The sequence below is a fragment of the Taudactylus pleione genome, unplaced genomic scaffold (genome assembly GCF_031769625.1).
Source record: "Taudactylus pleione unplaced genomic scaffold, aTauple2 ptg000226l, whole genome shotgun sequence".
NCBI lineage: Eukaryota > Metazoa > Chordata > Amphibia > Anura > Myobatrachidae > Taudactylus > Taudactylus pleione.
In genome coordinates, this window is record NW_028284628.1 from 241314 (window position 1) to 263760 (window position 22447).

General features: G+C 44.5%; 5 protein-coding genes and 2 pseudogenes across 5 annotated transcripts; 4 read left to right on the forward strand and 3 right to left on the reverse strand.

Moving 5' to 3' along the window:
• Nucleotides 1-16: 16 nt before the first annotated feature.
• LOC148517126 (histone H2A type 1-like) lies at nt 17-22426 on the reverse strand (annotated as a pseudogene).
• On the reverse strand, nt 10519-10976 carry LOC148517127 (histone H2A type 1-like; annotated as a pseudogene).
• Nucleotides 11234-12263, forward strand: LOC148517128 (histone H2B 1.1-like). The gene has a single exon (XM_088479104.1). It carries the CDS (start codon nt 11253-11255, stop codon nt 11631-11633), a length of 381 nt encoding a protein of 126 aa, XP_088335230.1. The 5' UTR covers nt 11234-11252; the 3' UTR covers nt 11634-12263.
• Nucleotides 14092-14572, forward strand: LOC148517129 (histone H3). The gene has a single exon (XM_088479106.1). The coding sequence runs from the start codon at nt 14105-14107 to the stop codon at nt 14513-14515; it is 411 nt and encodes a 136-aa protein (XP_088335232.1). The 5' UTR covers nt 14092-14104; the 3' UTR covers nt 14516-14572.
• LOC148517130 (histone H1-like) lies at nt 15182-15924 on the reverse strand. The gene has a single exon (XM_088479105.1). The coding sequence runs from the start codon at nt 15902-15904 to the stop codon at nt 15239-15241; it is 666 nt and encodes a 221-aa protein (XP_088335231.1). The 5' UTR covers nt 15905-15924; the 3' UTR covers nt 15182-15238.
• Nucleotides 18370-18790, forward strand: LOC148517131 (histone H4). The gene has a single exon (XM_088479107.1). The coding sequence runs from the start codon at nt 18424-18426 to the stop codon at nt 18733-18735; it is 312 nt and encodes a 103-aa protein (XP_088335233.1). The 5' UTR covers nt 18370-18423; the 3' UTR covers nt 18736-18790.
• LOC148517132 (histone H3) lies at nt 20592-21065 on the forward strand. Its single transcript, XM_088479108.1, has one exon. The coding sequence runs from the start codon at nt 20623-20625 to the stop codon at nt 21031-21033; it is 411 nt and encodes a 136-aa protein (XP_088335234.1). The 5' UTR covers nt 20592-20622; the 3' UTR covers nt 21034-21065.
• Nucleotides 22427-22447: the final 21 nt, after the last annotated feature.

Below are 22447 nucleotides of genomic sequence, written 5' to 3' on the forward strand. Positions count from 1 at the left end.
GAGAAAAAACGCCCTTTATTATGCAATCATTGCCTTTACCTCATTAAATAATCTCAACCAATAAAAATAGAGAGGAATTTGATAAGCAGAGAATAACTGAACTTCCACTGGACATAAGAATAATGTCTTACTATGGAGGATGCAGTATCCAAAGTGCCGTACATCTGGCTCACTGTATATGTCCTTCTTATCATAGTCCTTGTACACACAGGTGACTGCCACACCAATATTACATATAACCACACAAAAGCAGAGGTAATGAGAGAGCCTCCCGAAGTGTTGGCTTCCACCCTCCTGAAGAAGTACTGCTGTACAAAAGAGAAGAGTCACATTAGTTACCTTCATTATGCTGCCCAACTGATTACTAACATCTTTCCTACCACTATCAATGCACAACTGGCTATTTAAGGGTTAAATGACCCTTGAAACACCATAGCTAATTAATCAAAATATGTAAAAAATGGTGCATGTGCCCACTTTCCCAGCCTATGTCATGCCCAAATCCTTGTTGGGCTAGGAAAAATACAAGTAGGTCATATGTATTTTGACCCCCTCTCTTATTTGCAAGTGTCATTTTTAAATCCCAAGGCTATTTAACCCTTGCAGCACTATAGCTACTTATTCAAATCAACACAATTTGTATCTGGGCCCAAAACCTTGATGGGCAAGGCAAAATACAAGGGGGTCATATCTAAGTGACCCCCCAATCTGTTGGTTAAAAGTTGCATATTGTATTTAACCCTTGCAACACTACAGCTACCGTACTTATTCAAAATGGTATAATTTGGTGCCAGTGCCCACTTTACCAGCCTATAGGAACAACAGGATGACAAATCTTCAGCTCCGCTCTTCAACCGGCAAGAACATCAACTATATATGTGGAAACCTCAAATGGCACACCAACAGCTCCAGCAGCCACATATATATAGATTTGTTAAACACTAGTATATATGATAAAGGGTAAATATTACATCAGCGCTCGTTTTCTTCCACCACAGGGATTGTTTTTCCTTTGGTCTCCGTTATTTCAAGAAAGAGAAAACAAGTTGTGTAGTATTCAATATGCATAAATCAGATTTCCTGCCCAAAATCTTGTTGGGCAAGGAAAATTGCAAGAGGGCATTTTGTAAGTGACCACCCTGAATGGGTTCACAGTGTCAAATTTGTGGCCCAAGGCTATTTAACACTTGCAGAACTTCAGCTACCTTTTCAAAATGTTATAATTTGTTGCCTATGCCCACTTTGCCAGCCTATATATATATATATATATGCCCAAATTTTTGTTGGGCCAGGCAAAATACAATTGGGTCATATGTAAGTGACCCCCAGCTGTAATTGACTTATCTCTAAATATTGGAAATGTCTCATTTCTTGCTCCAGGCCATTTAACCCTTGCAACACTACAGTTACTTATTCAAACTAAAATATGGTGCTTATGCCCACTTTGCCAGCCTATTTTATGCCCAAAACCTTGGTGGGCCTGGCAAAATACAAGTGGGTCAAATGTAGGTGACCCAGTGGCATAACTTCATCCCATATTAAAATGTACGACCCCCCAGCACCTATGCCAGCCCAAGCTGTTTCCCCCCTATGCAGTTCCCCCAGTAGTGGTCCCACTGTGTAGTGCCCTCTGTAGAGGTCCCCCTATGCAGTGGCGCATATGTAGTGCCCCCCAGTAATGGTCCCCTTTTGCAGTACCTCCAGTAGTGGTCCCCCTTTGCAGTGCCCCAGTAGTAAGGGCCCCTGTAGTGCTCCCAGTAGTAATCCCCCTGTAGTCAACTCCCTGTAGTGCCCCCAGTAATGCCCCCTGTATTAAGCCCCCAGTAATGCCTCCTGTAGTAAGCCCCCGTAATGCCCCCTGTAGTAAGCCCCCAGCAGGGGCGTATCTACCCATTGGCCAGGATGGCACTCGCCAGGGGCGCCGACCAAAGGGGGGGCGCCACCCGGCAGTGCCACCAGTAGCCAAGGGGTGGACAAGTCCCTCGGCCCCACAAGTGTAGGGCAGACCGCAGTGATAGCGGTCTGCCCTACACAGTGTACAAACACACAGCCGCCAGCGGCGGCTGTGTGTTTGTAATAGCAGCCAGCTAATGAGAGTCTGCCTGACTCTCATTAGCTGCTGCATTGTCCGCAGAGGGAGCCGGCTGGAGCTCGCTAATGAGCTCCGTCTTCCGGCTCCCTCTGCAGGCATGTGATGGGCGAGACGTCATGACGTATGATGTCTCTCCCATGCAGGAGAAGAGCAGGCGGGACTAAGCGGACAGCGGCGGTCGCGTCAGGAATGAGGATCAGGTAAGTTTTTTTTATTCTCTCTTTGTGTGTGTGTGTGTGGGGGGGCACTGAAATAGGGGGTGACCGCTTTGTATAGGGGTGGCCACTACTGGGGGCACTCTATAGGGGAGGCCACTACTGGGGGCACTCTATAGGGGTGGCCACTACTGGGGGCACTTTATGGGGGGTGCCTGCTACTGGCGGCTCTGTATATGGGTGGCCACTACTGGGGACAATTTAGGGTGGTGGCCACTACTGGGGGCACTGTATAGGGGTGGCCACTACTGGGGGTAATTTAGGGGGGTTGCACTGTATAGGGGGGGCACTGTATAGGGGGGCTACTAATGGGTGCAATGCAGCATAGGGGGATTGCTACTGGAGGGTTACTACTGGGGGCTCTGCATAGGGGGGCGCCAGTCCATTACATTGCCAGGGGCGCTTGGATCCCTAGATACACCCCTGACCCCCAGTAATACCCCCTGTATCAAGCCCCCTGTAGAAAGCCCCCAGTAATGCCCCCTGTAGTAAGCCCCCATAATGCCCCCTGTAGTAAGCCCCTGTAATGCCCCCTGTAGTGCTCCCAGTAAAAGCCCAGATTCAAATGACTCCATTGTCTCCTGGAGTTCCGCCACTGAAGTGACCTATCCTATATAGGTTGAAAAGGTCAAATTTGTGGCCCAAGGCTGTTTAACACTTGCAGCACTTCAGCTACTTTTCAATATGGTATAATTTTGTGCCTATTCCCACTTTGCCAGCCTAATTAATGCCCAAATCCTTGTTCAGCCAAGCATGATACAATTGGGTCATATGTAAGTGACCCCACTGCAGTTGGTTGGAATTGTCAAATTTGTGGCCCATGGCTATTTAATCCTTGCAACACTACAGCTTCAAATTCAAAATTTGATCATTTGGTGCCTGTGCCAACTTTGCCAGCCTATTTCATGCCCAAAATACTTGTTGGGCCAGAAAAAATACAAGTGGGTCATATGTAAGTGACACCCTGCTGTTGGTTGGAATTGTCAAATTTGTTGCCCAAGGCTATTTAACACTTGCAACACTACAGCTATTTATTTAATTCAATACAATTTGCACCTTTGCCAGCCTACTGTATTTCATGCCCAACACCTTGTTGGGCCTAGTATAATGCAATTGGGTCATATGTAAGTGATCCCCATCTGTAGGCTGCAAAGGTCAAATTTGTTGCCCAAGGCTAATTAACCCTTGCAGCACGACAGCTACTCATTCAACATTGTATAATTTGGTGCCTGTGCCCAATTTGCCAGCCTATTTCATGTACAAAACCTTTTTGGGCAAGGCACTATACAAGTGGGTCATATGTAAATGACACCCCGCTGTTGGTTGACATTGTCAAATTTGTTGCCCAAGGCTATTTAACACTTGCAACACTACAGCTACTTATTCAAATGTTATAATTTTGTGCCTGTGCCCGCTTTGCCAGCCTATTTCATGACCAAACCCTTGTTGGGTCAGGCCAAATACAAGTGGGTAATATCTCAGTGACCCCCTCTGTTGGTTAGACGTCTCAAATTTGTAGACCAAGGCTATTTAACCCTTGCAGCACAACAGCTACTTATTGAATATTTTATAATTTGGTGCCTGTGCCCATTTTGCCAGCTTTTTTTATGCCCAAAACCTTGTAGGGTCAGTCAAGATACAATTGGGTCATATGTAAGTGACTTTTCTCTGTTGGTTGGAAGTGTCAAATTTGTGGTCCAAGGCTATTTTACCCTTTCAACATTACAGCTATGTATTCAAAATGTGAAAATTTGGTGCCTGTGCTCAGTTTGCCAGCCTTTTTCATGCCCAAAACTTTGTTGTGCCAGGCAAAATACAAGTGGGTCTTTACTAAGTGACTGCTCTCTGTTGGTTGAAAATGTCAAACTTGTTGCCAAAGGCTATTTAATACTTGCAACACTAAGCTACTTATTCAAATCGATACAATCTGTATCTGTGCCCACTTGCAAGTCTATTTCATGCCCAAATCCTTGATGGGCAAGGCAAAATACAAGTGGGTCATATCTAAGTGACCCCCCTTTGTTGGTTAAAAGTTGCAAATTGTATTTAACCCTTGCAACACTACAGCTACTTATTCAAAATGGTATAATTTGGTGCCAGTGCCCACTTTACCAGCCTATTGGAGCAACATGATACTGACAAATCTTCAGCTCTGCTCTACAACTGGCAAAAACATCAACTATATATGTGGAAATCTCAAACGGCACACCAACAGCTCCAGCAGTCACATATATATATAGATTTGTGAAACACTATTATATATGATAAAGGGTAAATATTACATTAGCGCTCGTTTTCTTCCACCACAGGGATTGTTTTTCCTTTGGTCTCCGTTATTTCAAGAAAGAGAAAACAAGTTGTGTAGTATTCAATGTGCATAAATCAGATCTCCTGCCCAAAATCTTGTTGGGCAAGGACAATTGCAAGAGGGCATTTTGTAAGTGACCACCTTGAATGGGTTCATAGTGTCAAATTTCTGGCCCAAGGCTATTTAACACTTGCAGCACTTCAGTTATTTTTTCAAAACGGTATAATTTGATGCCTATGTGCACTTTTCCAGCTTAATTAATGCCCAAATCTTTGTTGGGCGAAGGAAAATACAAGTGGGTCATATGTAAGTGACCACCCCGCTGTTAAATGGAAATGTCAAATTTGTAGCCCAAGGCTGTTTAACCCTTGCAACTCTACAGCTACTTATTCAAAATAAAATATGGTGCCTCTGCCCACTTTGCTAGCCTATTTCATACCCAAATCCTTGTTCGGCCAGGCATGATACAATTGGATCTTATGTAAGTGACCCCCCTGCTGTTGGTTGGAATTGTCAAATTTGCGGCCCATGGCTATTTCATCCTTGCAACACTACAGCTTCAAATTCAAAATTTGATAACTTGGTGCCTGTGTCGACTTTGCCAGCTTATTTCATGCCCAAAATACTTGTTGGGCCAGAAAAAATACAAGTGAATCATATGTAGGTGACTGTTCTCTTTTGATTAGTAGTGTCAAATTTGTGCTTCAAGGCTATTTAATACTTGCAACACTACAGCTACTTATTTAAATCAATTCAATTTGCACCTTTGCCAGCATATTTCATGCCCAACACCTTGTCGGGCCAGGTATAATTCAATTGGGTCATATGTAAGGGATCCCCATCTGTAGGCTGCAAAGGTCATATTTGTTGCCCAAGGCTGATTAACCCTTGCAGCACGACAGATACTTATTCAAAATTGTATAATTTGGTGCCTGTGCCCAATTTGCCAGCCTATTTCATGTTCAAAACATTTTTGAGCCATGCACTATACAAGTGGATCATATGTAAGTGACACCCCGCTGTTGGTTGGAATTGTCAAATTCGTTGCCCAAGGCTATTTAACACTTGCAACACTACAGCTACTTATTTAAAATGGTATCATTTTTCAATGTGCCTGCTTTGAATCATATGTAGGTGACCATTCTCTGTTGTTTGGTAGTGTCAAAATAGTGGCTTAAGTCTATTTAACCCTTGCAACACTACAGCTACTTATTCAAAATGGTATAATTTGGTGCCTGTGCCCACTTTACCAGCCTTTTGGAGCTACCGGATACAGACAAATCTTCAGCTCCGCTCTTCATTCCTGCAAGAACATCAACTATATATGTGGAAACCTCAAACGGCACACCAATAGATCCAGCAGTCACATATATAAATTTGTGAAACACTAGTATATATGATAAAGGGTAAATATTACATTAGCGCTCGTTTTCTTCCACCACAGGGAAAATACAAGTGGGTCATGTCTATGTGACTCCCCTCTGTAGGTTATAAGGGTCAAATTTGTGGTCCAAGGCTTTTTAACCCTTGCAACACTACAGCTACTTTTTCAAAATGGTATAATGTGGTGCCTATACCTACTTTGTCAGCCTATGATTTGTCTATATTACTTTTGTTTCTTATTAAATATTTTTATGTTTATAAATTACTCTGTGTTTACTAATGTCCCAACATTATAGCGGAGTATTTCATTGTTCTATTTTGTCAAGTTAGTTTGCCAATCACATCTTCCATTTGCTGCATTTATACTTGATCCTCCTGTTTGTCTAGTGCTGGGTATATATTCTTTCAGCCTATTTTATGGCCAAACCCTTGTTGGGCCAGGCAAATTACAGTTAAAACAATTGAAATACACAAATTTCAATATAAATTGTTCTGAATAATAAGCTGGAGCACTAATAAGAAGTGAATACGAGGCTGGAGCACTAATAAGAAGTGAATAAGAGGCTGGAGCACTAATAAGAAGCTAACTTCAGCCATGTCTGCACCAGTATGGATTATTAATGTATGATATTCTCTCCCACATATTACTAATTATATTTTAGCTGTAACTGTTTGATGTTATATACGGTTGCTGTACAGTACCTTTAGTACTGTATATGATTTGTATATCCACCGAGAGTCCCATTATTATAAACCACATTACTGTCCAGATGTAGAGATCTTTTTTCCTTCATGTACTTTCAGATTCCTGAGGTTAAATTGATACATTGGAATAAATTGTATCCACTTATGTTTCAATAGAATAGGTACAATGTTATAATACGATTTGCGGATTCCCAAAAGTATCATATTGTTTCCAATGCATACAGCAGTTCCGATTATACACATTTCTAAAGCTACTCACAATTTGATAACTGAGACCTAACATATAAAGGTACCCTTGATACTTTCATATAGAGTATAGTGTGATATTCCGTACATTAGCAAGTGTAGCTAGTAAGGCACATATATTATTGTTTCCACGCAATACTATCCCCACCCATGGCAGCTATTCAGTACATTATATGTAATTACATTGTCTCTTTGGACCCGGGTCCTGTACTGTGAGGGAGTAATATTCCCGCCGTAAGTGGTCACCGTGACTGAAGCTTTCTTATTGGGACCCGCTTCATTCTCCCGCGAGTGCATGTGGCTGCCTCTGATTTGCTGGATATTCAGCTATTAATCGACTGTTGTAATGTATTTGCAGCCGCTGCACCCAGTTTTCATCTGTCCTTCTCCCCGAGTTCCCCACATGTACAGTGGGTACAAGGAGCTACAATATCTCTGCTGTTACCGGAATTAGCGGTTCTGGAACTCAAAGCGGAATGGGTTACCGGAATTAGCGGTTCTGGAACTCAAAGCGGAATGGCGGCACCCAGCGTCTCACGCCCATTACCATTATTGTGCTGCTGCCGGAACATGTGGGCTATAAGCAACAGCAGGATCGCGGGTATTGGCCGTAGACAAACCGTGCTCACCGCTTCCATCCCATCAGCAGGACGCCTACCGCCGCTACATATGTGACTCATTTCATTCCCAATCCGGCCTGTTACATAGAATAAAGGAGGAAATAAGTGGTACCCCCAAACTTACAGCCCACTATACTTAGTGGCTTAACAGGTTCGTTATTAGAAATTGGTTATTGTACAGTGATTTCCTCCAGAATAAACACAAATTAGGTAAGAAAATTTTATCTTTATTCTTCAGGCTCGTTCCAGCAACTTTTTCCTTTGATGAACCAATTCACATCAAACAACTTGTACCAAGTATTACAAATATAATTTAGAATAAATGACTTACAAAACTCTATAAATAACCTTTTTGAATCAGCTTTTCCTACATACTGTATCATAAAATAATAATTCTCGAGTGAAGATTTGGTAAACATATATAAGCATTAAGCATTACAACTGTATCTTAATAATTTTTCTTTAAACTATATACTGCAGTATAAAATAACCAGCCACCCCTAAATGTCACTTTAGATGTAACTAGGTTATAACCTTGGTGGTGCACAACTCTCTCTCTTTGCAGTGACTCCTGGATAACTGGCTGGCTGCGGGTTACATTAGGTGCTGATCTTGGGCGTAATAGCTAGTTCTCAAACTACAGAGTCTGTCTAGCTTGTCTCTTAAACTCCTTTAAATCTTTCGCTGTTCTCCTTAAAGTACAGTCCGCAGCTCTTATTGTTATAACTATATGCGGCAGCGATGGGCTTTTCTTACTCCTTGTCCCACAGTCTATACTGAGTGGAGAGCTGCTCAGTCTGTCCATACATTTGGGGAGATAGCACCTGAACTAACAGTTGGCGACTGGACAGTGTCTGTCTTTATGCTTAGTACTACAGCTCCCTCCTCTGCTATCTGCGCTGCTAGTGTTGGACTCGCTGCCTTTGTGGTGTAATATGCTGGTGATTTGGTTGGCCTAAGGTATGTATTGTGTTACCTCAGGTGCTTCAGTACTCACTATGCTGGGCTCACTGCTTCTTTAGCTCTCAGCTGTCCTCCTTTATGTGCTGGTGGACTGAAGTAACTAGAGGCAGTTTTCTCTGGTGTCTGTAGCTGGCTCTCCAAGGGCTTCTCAGCCTGTCTCTGGTGTCAGTCACTGAGTACAGCTTTGATGGTGGGAGGAGAATCTCCCCTCAGTCTGCGCCACCTCTACTGTTGTGACACAGGGCTTTATTTTGACCATAAGGTTAGCAACACAACTGCTCCATCCTCAGGTACCTCAGCATACTCTCCGACCAACTGCTGCTCGCTCCCAACTGTCACTTTCCTACCACCTGACACTGGTCATGTGACCTGCTCCTGAGCTGCTGCTGAAACTGCTTTGAATTGTCTGTCTGTGTAATAATAACAGACATGCGCTGTAATGCGATGCACGGTGGCAGGTGTAATATCTTGCATAGTGGGGTATTACACAAGGAGCTACAATATCTCTGCTGTTACCGGAATTAGCGGTTCTGGGACTCAAAGCGGAATGGCGGCACCCAGCGTCTCACGCCCATTACCATTATTGTGCTGCTGCTGCCGGAACATGTGGGCTATAAGCAACAACAGGATCGCGGGTATTGGCCGTAGACAAACCGTGCTCACCACTTCCATCCCATCAGCAGGGCGCCTACCGCCGCTACATATGTGACTCATTTCATTCCCAATCCGGCCTGTTACATAGAATAAAGGAGGAAATAGAAATTATTGGCGGGATTTTTGAAAACTGAAAATAATCTGCCTCAACCAATCAGGATTAAGCGCGTGTTTAAAATATCAAACCAGGATTGTCTGTTACCCTCCGAGAGATCCGCCGCTATCAGACATCCACCGAGCTGCTGATCCGCCAGCGTCGGGTGAGAGAGATCGCCCAAGATTTCAAGACCGACCTGCGCTTCCAGAGCTCTGCCGTCATGGCCCTACAAGAGGCCAGCGAGGCTTATCTGGTCGGGCTCTTCGAGGACACAAATCTGTGCTCTATCCACGCCAAGAGGGTGACCATAATGCCCAAAGACATCCAGCTGACCCGCAGGATCCGAGGGCCTAGATAATACTCGGCACTCCTATACACGCAGCACAAAGGCTCTTTTCAGAGCCACAGCTGAAGCATAAACTACTTATTTATTTTTGAGCAACAGGATAATGACAAATCTTCATCCGGCAAGAACATCAACTATATATGTGGAAACCTCAAACGGCACACCAACAGATCCAGCAGTCACATATATCAATTTTGGAAACCCTATTATATATGATAAACGGTAAATATTACATTAGCGCTCGTTTTCTTCCACCACAGGGATTGTTTTTCCTTTGGTCTCCGTTATTTCAAGAAAGAGAAAACAAGTTGTGTAGTATTCAATGTGCATAAATAAACACCATGTGGACCTCACAAATTATAAGTGCTTGTCTTTAAAGTGTCACATTTGTGACGTCAGCAACACCCCAATGGTATTGCCCTTACTTGATTTTTAATTTGCAGTAAATCCCATCACTTTATTTTCACTGATTACACCAAAATTCCACCTTGTTAGATAAAATCCTTCCCACTTTAATGGAAGAAACGAAACATGGAAAACAATGCAATTCAGTTTATAATCGCAATTCTAGTCACATATCTGAACGTGCATATACAATTTGATATATTCTTATAGTAAATATAATCCCCAGTCAGTTTGCCAGAAAGAAGAGCAATTGCAAATTCTTGTATGGCCATAAGAAGTGATAGCAGTAGAAGTTTTTAAAGGAATTTAAAGCTTGTAAATGTGCGTAGACTAAAGTGGAACCAACCCTTTCACAGCTGCTGTTCCTGATCTGGATGGAATGTTGGGGATGTTCTAATACAAAGCGCTGCTTACCAGCCAGATAACGCTATTGTAAAAACCTAAACAAAAAATAGCCGTGTTCTCAGCTCTCCTGGGAAGATGTGGGTGGCTCTGAAAAGAGCCTTTGTGGTGTTACAGGGACATGGGTTCTGTGGTGGAAGTTACCAGCATCACATTACTTGCTCTTGGCTGACTTGTGACTCTCCGTTTTCTTGGGCAGCAGCACGGCCTGGATGTTGGGCAGGACTCCCCCCTGGGCGATGGTCACTCCACCCAGCAATTTATTCAGTTCCTCATCATTGCGCACGGCGAGCTGGAGGTGGCGGGGGATGATGCGGGTCTTCTTGTTGTCGCGGGCAGCGTTACCTGCAAGCTCTAGAATCTCAGCCGTCAAGTACTCTAGTACAGCGGCCAAATACACTGGGGCTCCGGCACCAACACGCTCCGCATAATTTCCCTTCCTCAGGAGGCGGTGAACGCGGCCAACAGGAAACTGGCCCGAGATGAACGAGTCTTGGCCTTAGCCCGGGTCTTGCCACCTTGTTTACCTCTTCCAGACATGCTCGATATAACAGATAAATAACTACCTCACAGAGAGCGCCCTCCTCCTTATATAGATTTTCTGCGGGATCCCCTGTTTGCTCTGTGATTGGTCCAATGACACAGTAACCAATGCAGCTCAAGTTCTTGTACTAGCCAATGAAAGCTGTGGTATGGATGCCCAATAGTGAAGCCAACCGAGGTAAAGCTTAATTTGCATAGCCTGCGTATAAATAGAGATGATCTTGGTTTGATCAGAATGACTTTCTGCAGAGGGAGTCATTGTCTGTTTTGATAATGCCTGACCCAGCCAAGACTGCGTCGGCCCCCAAGAAAGGCTCCAAGAAAGCGGTGACTAAGACACAGAAGAAAGATGGGAAGAAACGTAGGAAGACCAGGAAGGAGAGTTACGCCATTTACGTCTACAAGGTGCTGAAGCAGGTGCATCCTGATACCGGCATCTCCTCCAAGGCTATGGGTATCATGAACTCCTTTGTGAATGATATCTTTGAGCGCATTGCAGGGGAAGCTTCCCGCCTGGCTCATTACAACAAGCGCTCCACCATCACTTCCCGGGAGATCCAGACCGCTGTACGCCTGCTGTTGCCTGGAGAGCTGGCCAAGCACGCCGTGTCCGAGGGCACCAAGGCCGTCACCAAGTACACCAGCGCCAAGTGATCTCTTCCGTCCCACATGTGAACACAAAGGCTCTTTTAAGAGCCACCCACCTCCTCTCTAATCAGGCTGTAACTATTACCTTTAACGGAACTGATTTAAAGAAACCTAGGCTGTATTTCACTCCTGTCTTACCTAATTTTTCTCTTTGTTTTATTTTCTGGAATTGTACCTTGTTCCCAATACACACAGGTTCTACCGGTCATTGTGAGCTTTTTCCACTACTTACTAGAGCCGGACCTCTACCAGGTTCCTATCTGTGTTGCCATTTAATTAAATCCAAGTCTAACCTTGCAATAAGTGGATATTGTATCCAAAACGAGGACCTTGCATTAAATACGTCCTAAGATGTTCTGTACGTCATTAAAAAGATGGTCTTATCAATTTCAACTTCACGTGGAGTATTACACCTGTCAAAAATGTCAGTACACTTATTAATTAGCAGTAATTTATAAGTGGTATCTGTAACCCGGAAAGGCCTCTAGGTTCTGGATGATGATGCCCTTAAATATATTACACACTATTTTTTTTTTTTTCTAAATGCTTTACACTCTGGCGTTATAATAATTTCTCAATCGCGATGTCTGCAGCTGAATACTTTGACAACCAGGATCCACACACTACTATCTGTAATGACCATCTGCTTATAGTAGTAGAGATGGATGGGTTGCCATGAAAAGGACATGAGTATGTGCAGTGTGGGGTCCCCTTGTTTTTGGGTAAACATGTAAAATGAGCCTCTGGTTTTTATCTGTAAAAGACTCTATTCCCACAGTTTGAGGTGTTGTGCACATGATTTAGTTCAAATTATTGAAATTGAAGTGATTCTTTATTGTTCAATTTCAATATATTCTTTAACATTAATACACGCAATAATCCAATTGACTGTGAGAAACCTAAGGAAAGTACCATCAGCATTCTTCACAGAAAGAGGGGTTTCTAAGAGGGTTTCACCTTTATCCCTCCTGTCATTAGTGGTTACTGGTTTGCTCATCAGTCTTGTGAAGCTGGCATTAACCCTTGCACAAAATGTTATTTTCTTTGGGCGGCATGTTTATATTTATTATGTTAAGTAGATTATTATTTTTGCTTGTTCCATTTATCTCATATACAGTGTATGCATTTGACTCCATTTATTTTATAGCATTGAGCATTTATAGCATTGAGATAAATGTGTGTGGGGAAATAGAGTAACGCAACTGTCAATAAAACCCCATACAATTTTATTGATAGGTGTCATAAATATAAAATATATTACATGCGGCCCTCGACAGTTTACTAAAGTGTGATTACCTTCCATCCCCCAATAATAATTGTCCACCCAAGCTTAATGCCCTCCAGTGATGGCAGCACATGCACATGGGGACCTATTGGGAAGCCAGTGTCCCCTAAATATACCACCTCTCAGTATTTACTTAGTAATCACCAATTACTATCTGCACCAGTATCTCACTAATAACTACGTAATTGCATGTTCAGAAATCATGAGAGTAGAAACAGAACAAGCAAAATGTAAATAAAATAACTGAATGTGCAGAAGGAAAATACAAATCTGGAATGAATATAGAGCAATAAAAGTGACTGTTTTATATACTGTACCTTTAGTATAGCTTGTGTTTTATTTCAACTGAGTACAGTATAGTGTGAGCCCCTATATACTATACAGATGTAGCCCTGTATTTCTTCATGTAGTTTCTCTGAGGTTTAGGTTGTGGTCTAAGATAAAGATTGTATCCACTAATGTTTCATAGAATAGAAACAATTGTAAAATAATATTTACTGTTTCCCTTTAGTATCATATTTTGTTTCCAATGCATGCAGACCTACTGATTATACTCAGATCTCATATTACTCACAATATGACAACTGATGCCTTCCATATAAATGTATTGTTAATGATTTTTTCAATCAAATGGTTTTTATTGTGAATTTTGCACCATTTGCTGATATATTGATCTATGCTGTTTTACTGTGATTATATACTTGAAGTGTAGCTTGAAGGAATAATTTTGTCTAAACACAAAACTTTCCCGCCCATGGCAGCTATTCAGCGAGGTGATTACTGTCTGTCTTTAGACCCGACACGAGTCCTATAGTGTAGTGATGCAATATCATCGTCCGTATGTAGGGGGTCGCTCATTGATTCTTCTCGCTGGTATTCAAAAATAATAATATCCGGTTAAATTACATCGACTGAACTTTGAATTAAACAATAAAAAAAAAACAACAACTATTTATTGTAACTCGTGTCATTCCCACACTGGCCTGTTATATTATATACTTTACATACCTAATAATGGAGGAAACGAAAAATCTTGGCGGGCCTTTTGAAAGTTACAACGACTTTACCTCAGCCAATCAGAATGATGGGCGTCTTTAATTCATCAAATCACAACGCAGCACTGTGGATAAATAGCGTTGTTTCCGACTATTCTTTCTTCATTCTTCTTTCTACATTACTAGTGTATAGAACGATGGCCAGGACCAAGCAGACTGCCCGTAAATCTACTGGAGGAAAAGCTCCCCGCAAGCAGCTGGCAACCAAGGCAGCCCGGAAGAGCGCCCCAGCTACTGGCGGCGTGAAGAAGCCTCACCGCTACCGACCAGGAACTGTTGCCCTCAGAGAGATCCGGCGCTACCAAAAATCCACCGAGCTGCTGATCCGCAAACTGCCCTTCCAGCGTTTGGTGAGAGAGATCGCCCAGGACTTTAAGACCGACCTGCGTTTCCAGAGCTCTGCCGTCATGGCCCTGCAAGAGGCCAGTGAGGCTTATCTGGTCGGGCTCTTCGAGGACACCAACCTGTGTGCCATTCACGCCAAGAGGGTGACCATCATGCCCAAAGACATCCAGCTGGCCCGCAGGATCCGAGGGGAGAGGGCATAGACTATACTCAGCACTCCTATACACGCAGCACAAAGGCTCTTTTCAGAGCCACCAAATCTTTCTAAACGAGCTGAAGCATCAACTATATATATATATATATATTGCCTCAACTCTGCTTCCCCCCTAGGTGGAGTCCACATGACCAGTCTCCTTCGTTGGCCTCATATCGCGTATTCTGTAGTACCCCGCACCTTCCCGCTGCATTGGTCAAAGGCAGAAGTCTCCTATCTAGCATGCACTAATTGTTAAAGGGCCATAATTGTACACCCAGGGACAGGGTGGGTGGCTCTGAAAAGAGCCTTTGTGTTATGGTGGGAACAAAGATCTAGAAGTAACATCACTTGCTCTTAGGCAGTAGAACGGCCTCCCTGAGCGATGTTCACCCCACCGAGCAACGTGGTTAGCCGGAAGAGGCTGTGAATGATTAAGGGGGGGATTATGTCGTATAAAAACGAATTACTGTAATGTGTGCCTTGTCCAATTTGTGATACTTAAAGCTGTTAAATCATTAACATCCCGCCCCCACACCCCAAGATTGAGACATTGAATGGTGATGTGTAAGCCCAGGAGGCTTTACATGGTTAACCATTAAATACAGTACAAGCGAATCACAAAGGAGCCACTAGAGAACACGCCGTGCGATTACAGCTCTGCTGAGAGAGGGTGGGTGGCTCTGAAAAGAGCCTTTGGTGTGATAAGGAAGAGGCTGCGGTTGTTTGTCCATTACTTCTTTGCCGCTGCTTTCTTGGGCTTAGCCGCCTTCTTGGCCGGACTCTTGGCAGCTTTGGGCTTAGCTGCCTTCTTGGCCGGACTCTTGGCAGCTTTGGGCTTAGCTGCCTTCTTGGCCGGACTCTTGGCCGCCTTTTTAGGCTTCACTGCTTTAGGCTTCTTTGGGCTTTTGGCAGCAGCCGCCTTTGATGGTCTCTTTACTTTCTTCGGGCTCTTAGCAGCACTCGGAACTTTCTTGGGCTTCTTCGGGGATTTGGCCACTTTCTTTGCCGCAGGCTTCTTGGGCTTCAGAGACTTCTGAGCGGCCTTCTTGCTTTCTACCGGTTTCTTACTGAGCTTGAAGGAGCCGGAAGCGCCTGTGCCTTTCACCTGGGTGAGGGTTCCTTTGGTCACAAGGCCTTTCACCCCCAGTTTGATGCGGCTGTTTTTCTTCTCCACATCGTAGCCTCCCGCAGCCAGAGCCTTCTTTAAGGCGGCAAAAGAAACCCCACTGCGCTCTTTAGAGGCGGCCACGACTTTCACGATCAGCTCGGAGACGCTGGGGCCAGAAGACTTGGGACTTTTCTTGGCTCCTCCCGCAGGTTTCTTCGTTTGTCTTTTCTTTTTGGCTGCGCCCTCTGATGGAGCAGGGACGGCGGCGGCTGGTGCAGTTTCTGCCATGTTAGCTTACAATTCAGCGAAACAAGTTGAAATAATAATGTGGCACGCACATCTGCCGAAGTCTTTTATATACAGTGCCGGCTATGCTGTGATTGGCTGCTCACCGTGGTGCGTTCTGTGTTCCCATTGGCGGAATATGTATCTAAATGAAAGGGACAATCAGCTCTCAGCGTGTGTTTACCTAGCGCAGAAAAAGAGTATTTTATACGGCTTTAGAAGGGCAGCGAGCTGGCTCTTTGCTCCACACTCCTACTCTAAGACCCTAATTTTACCCTTTATGGCAATTGCTCGCTTAGGCGCGACGAGGTAAGATAGAAATAGTCACTGGCAGCTCATCCACACCAGTCTGCATGTGCCCTGCATGTTACAAATCTTTCCTTTCATGCGAGGCTAATATGTCCTATCGGATCATCTTGTCTCCTCCTGGCACTGGAGATAGTGAAGGGGCTCTGCGGCATAATCTGTATAGAGCCGGGTGGATTTTGAGACACATAAAGGCAACGTGTGGGCTTTTGTACACTCTGATGGATAACACAGACAGGTTGCCTCACAAGGTATTTGTACTCTTGTCTAGAAGCTCTAGTTACTATGACATAGTAAGGATACATAACAGACTTATACCTCTTTTCCACCAAAAACCCAGGTCAGGCCCATTAATACCCCTTTTACTCCAGAGCGAAAACCCGGGTTTTTGAAGGGTTAACCCGTGCAGCTCCCTGGTGTAAAAGGGGAGAGATTTGGATCGCCGGGATGAGGGACCCGGCAATCCAACCCAGGTTACTAGCAGGGTTTAACACGGGCGTAGCTCGTAAAACCCTGCTATTAGAACAGAACCCCCCCCCCCGGGTCACGATGACCTGGAGTGTGCTGCTAGCCGGCCAATTGGTCCGGCTTCAGTGGCGCTTGGAGATGACGTCATCTCCAAGCGACCACTTTCACTCCGCAAAAGCCGGGTCTATGCAGACACGACTGCGGTGTGAGCGGCGCTGACTCGAGAATATCCCGAGTCGGTGCCGGCAAAATTCCGTGTCTGATCCGGATAGGAACTTTGTTCCAACTCCGGGTCAGACCCGGAATTTCGGTGGAAAAGGGGTATTACACTGCACCTTCGATCTTGGTTACTCCGAGGTCAGCCCTGTTCACACTGAACTCAGGTCTGCCCTGCTAAACCTGTGAGGTCATAAAAAGTGGGAGGTGAATGCTCCACAACCACCAATCAGCTCATTTTAGGCATGACCCTGGTCAGATAACCCGGGTTGCACCGTTTACACTGCACCAGTACCTGGGTCCAACCGTGGTAGTTACCTGGTTTGGATTGCTGGGTCACTTGACTTGGGTTTTTTTTCAGGGACCCCTTTACACTGAGCTGCGACCCAGGTAGACCCAGCAAAAACCCAGGGTTTTGCTCTGGTGTAAAAGGGGTATAAGCTACATATTAATCCTGCCTGGGATTCTGCTGGCAGCGTAGAATGTGTGTGTGACACTTCTAAATGTTCTTCTATTCATCCAAATCTCTTCTGTATATTTATCAAGATAAATGTGTCAGTAATATGGCTATGGCAAGCTAGCCCCATTACTTTGAAACTGTTACAGAACAAACCTCAGTCACCAGCTAAGAAGTGTGAGGTTAACCTGGGCTAGAAGCAAAGATCATGCTGGAATGCCAATAACAGTTTAAAAGGAACTCAGCAATAAATGTTAGGAAGAGCACACCACAGTGGCAGGACTGTGGTGCCAGACAATTATTACATAAAGCTGTTATTGACAGCCTGGCAGTTGCTTACTAGAAATAAGGGTAGCCTTCCCACATACACCACCCCCCTTCAAAGCTCATGGAGACCCCACCCTTTGGACAAAAACATGGACATTTAAATTCTACATAAAGAAAGTCCCCACGCAGCCTGTAATGTGTGCCTTGTCCAGTTTGTGATACAAAACCTATCTCAGTGAAGAGAGAGGAGTAAACAGATGGATGTGTTTGGAGGGCAGACAGACAGAAGGAGGGAGGCAAAGATAAATAAAAAAAGGGGGGGTAACAGTACAGTGAGATGGGAGGAATAGAGGGTAGAATAAGGGAAACTGAAGGAATTGTGGAAAGAATAGATGGAGAAGAGGGGGAGACTATAAAAAAAGTACAAGAGAAATGAGGAAAAGGGAGAAACAGGTGAAAGAATGGGGAACAAGTAGTAATAGGGGAACAGTAATGTTAAAGATCACTTATAATATGGACACATATCTCATTAGATACATACACAGTCTCAGTTCAGTCTGTGTAGAGGATGAGTTCTTGTATACATTTTAATTCTAATAATTGCACTGGGAGAAGTCGTCCCAAAACTGATATTGTCCCTGTATTAGAAGTGTCACAAGGAGCAGGATGTGACGCACAGGAGGACTCCTCCCTCATATCTTAGAGGTTTCCTACTAGGTCCGCCCGCACTGTATAAGAGGAGGACTTTTCCGCAGCGCAAGAACATTTCTCTTCTTGTTTCGAGTAGAACCAGTGAAAAAGGAGCAGCATGTCTGGCAGAGGCAAAGGTGGAAAGGGGCTTGGAAAAGGAGGCGCAAAGCGGCACAGGAAGGTGCTTCGGGATAACATCCAGGGAATCACGAAACCCGCCATCCGTCGTCTGGCCCGGAGAGGGGGTGTGAAGCGCATATCTGGTCTCATTTATGAAGAGACGCGTGGGGTGCTGAAGGTCTTTCTGGAGAACGTTATCCGGGACGCCGTTACCTACACCGAACACGCCAAGAGGAAAACAGTCACCGCCATGGATGTGGTGTACGCTCTGAAACGTCAGGGACGCACTCTCTATGGCTTCGGGGGCTGAACACTGATGTACATCTAATACTAACACCCACACAAAGGCCCTTTTCAGGGCCGCCCATCTCTTCTAAGAGAGCGCTATAATTCACTGCTAGTATTTTGTCCTGGCAAACAGCAGACCTTTTACAAGGTGCTAATATATCACTTTTTTCCTCGTATTGAGCTGCGTGTTTGATGATTACATTTACAGCGTTACAGGTTATTATTTCATAGCGATGCCAATACCCATTATAAACTTGTTCTAGGTGTGGACATTCAAGCACAGTTTGGAACGTATCCCCATGTTAGAGAATTGAGTGAGGCCGTAATAAACGATGGCACAAATCTGTGTTTTGGGCTGACTAGTTGTAAGCTGACGGATACAACGTACACTTTTTAGAAGGGAAAAACAGAAAAGATTCTAATTTGTGTTGGCTGTAGGTAAAGCCCTATTCTCTTAAAAGCCATAACCCCTTTCTGCCTGGGAAGGATGAAATTGAAAACAATAGCACATTGCATACAATCACATCACCATTAAGATTCATATTAAGACGCGGGGAGCCCTTTCAAATAATTTTGTCAATCAAAATTGAGCATTACACTGGTTAAAGCAATAGATTATTGTCTTCTGTGGCTGTTGATTTTGGTAAAGACATGTTTGCAGGCTGCTGTAACTGAATGATCATGTAACATTGTAGCAATCCACAGAGTTTTATACAGTTACAATATGGTCCAGGCCTTAGCCTATATTGTAACAAATGTATCAAACCGCTAAACCACACTGGAATTACTACACACTGCTCATAGGAATAGAGTCAGTGTTTTGAAGGCAGATTTATAAATGAGTCCGTCAGTTCCTGCACCTGGTCGTTTTCTGTCGTCTAGAGACAATCAGAAGCCAAACTCACGGTGCTTCTGGTTTGGCAGAACACTGTAGGCTTTCTTATCCACACAGACACGATCCTGGAGCAGTGACTACTGCTGGAAAAATAAATGAGCCCGGGTGGGTGATGGGGCGCCCTGAGCTAGCTGCCGGTTGTAACTCCTTACACTGTTTCTATGTTGGGAACTTGGGACACATCATGCTCCGATAGGTCTTGCACTCCTCGTAATCTGAAGTAGACTGCTACAGTACTGTATCCCCCAGCTGGTGCCAACTGATGTAATGCGGGTCTTTTAATTTAATGGGGATCCTTATGTATCAGATTCAACATACAATCCCTTCAATTTAATATAGATTGAACACTTCTTAATACCTAGAGTAAGTGCAATTCGCATTCTTCCCAAAAAGAGGGCTTTCTAAGTGGGATGTACCTTTATCTCTTCTGCCTGATACCCAGTTTCTTATCACAGACACAAGCAGAAGTTAACAGTAGATGGAGGCTTGCACTCAGGCTGAGGTGTGTTTCTCAGCTTTGGAAAGTTATCGAACAATTATATATACACACACTGTATGCTAGGAAGTGGGATAACTGCACTTTTTAATGTGGTAGCAGATATCCTGGTTAAAGGTTAATAATGATTACGTGGGATCGAATAATATTTAATCACTTGTAGTAAGAGTAGATAACCTGTGGCACATTAGCTGCTGATGAATTACAAATCCCAGTCTGCCCTGCCATAGATGTAACATAACACCTGTTGGCAGGGCAGGCTGGGGATTACAGCAGCTGGAATATGAGAGGGAAACTTGTCTTTCTACAGTCAGTTCCTGATTCTGTAAAAGTGGGCTGGACGTCAGAAATGCGGGATTTTTGAAAAATGGAACAGTCTTTGAAACCAATCGGTGAAGAGGGCAAGCCTACTTCCTCCAATCAGCGTAAAGCACAAAGTAGAAATACGTTTGCTGAAAGCCGTCGTACAGTACACTTGTTTATTTAGTACGTTAAGCAATAAGCACTGTTTTTGAATAATGGCCAGGACCAAGCAGACCGCTCGCAAATCAACTGGTGGGAAAGCTCCCCGCAAGCAGCTGGCAACCAAAGCTGCCCGGAAGAGCGCCCCAGCTACCGGCGGCGTGAAGAAGCCTCACCGCTACCGACCCGGGACTGTTGCCCTCCGAGAGATCCGACGCTACCAAAAATCCACCGAGCTGCTGATCCGTAAGCTGCCCTTCCAGCGTCTGGTGAGAGAGATCGCCCAGGACTTTAAGACCGACCTGCGCTTCCAGAGCTCTGCCGTCATGGCCCTACAAGAGGCCAGTGAGGCTTATCTGGTCGGGCTCTTTGAGGACACCAATCTGTGCGCCATCCACGCTAAGAGGGTGACCATCATGCCCAAAGACATCCAGCTGGCCCGCAGGATCCGAGGGGAGAGGGCATAGACTATACTCAGCACTCCTATACACGCAGCACAAAGGCTCTTTTCAGAGCCACCAAATCTTTCTAAACGAGCTGAGGCATCTACTACATATGGCTAGAATTGGAAGAATACTGATAAAGCCTTCTAGGCTCCTAGGTGAAATCTACAAGACCAGTCTCCTTATTTAGTAGCTACGCAGCGCGTACTTTGTAGTACCCCGCACCCTCTTGCAATACGAGGGACCGTTTTTATCATTTAGTAATTGTTTCAATTGAAGTTAAAGGTTTTTATATATAGAGCAGAACGTTAGGCAGTTCACAAGGCTGCAAAGCTTGGGGAGAGATCAAGTGGATGGGGATAGAGTACCAACTAATCAGGTCCTGTCCTTTTACAGGCTGTTTGAAAAAAACGAGTTAGGAGCTAATTGGCTGGTACTTTATCTCTCTCCAAGCTTTGATAAAGCTCCCCCTGAAGCGCTTGAGAGCTATGGTAGCAAATCCCTCCCCCTCATGTGCTCTGCGTGGTTGATTTTCTTACACGTGAGTTCAGTACACTAAAGTATAAAACATACAATGGCGCTGACGCTTCTCCCGCTAAATCGGGCTCATATACTCGCACTTATGTCACAAGTAGCCGTTGCAATTCAAGTTAAAGGCTTTGCCGTATAGATCAGAATGTTTTTTTGTACACTTCACTGAGCTACACCCTGCTCCTTTACAGAGCCAGCCCCACGTTCTATAAAAAGCTATAGAAAAACTCCCTTTAGGGGTCTGCCGGTCACTGCACTATTACAAGTTCTCTAATGATCTAAAGCGCACAATGGCTCTCACGCTAAATCGGGCTCATTTACTCGCACTGGTGTATTTGAAGCCATGAATCAGCTCTTTAGGGACGGGGTGGGTGGCTCTGAAAAGAGCCTTTGTGTTATGGGGACATGTATCTAGCAGTAACTTTACTTGCTTTTAGCTGCCTTGTGGCTCTCGGTCTTCTTAGGCAACAGTACAGCCTGGATGTTAGGCAGGACGCCTCCCTGAGCGATGGTCACCCCACCGAGCAGCTTGTTTAGTTCCTCGTCATTGCGCACAGCCAACTATAGGTGGCGGGGGATGATGCGGGTCTTCTTGTTGTCACGGGCGGCATTTCCGGCAAGCTCCAGAATTTCAGCAGTCAAATACTCGAGAACTGCGGCCATGTACACCGGGGCCCCGGCTCCAACACGCTCTGCATAGTTTCCCTTCCTCAGTAGACGGTGGACGCGACCTACCGGGAACTGGAGACCGGCCCGGGATGAACGAGTCTTAGCCTTTGCCCTGGTCTTGCCGCCTTGTTTCCCTCTTCCAGACATGCTCGATTTACACAAATATAATTCTCTTCACACTGAAAGAGCGAGGAAAAGAATCTATAACATGCTCCTTCTCCTTTTTTATATATACTAT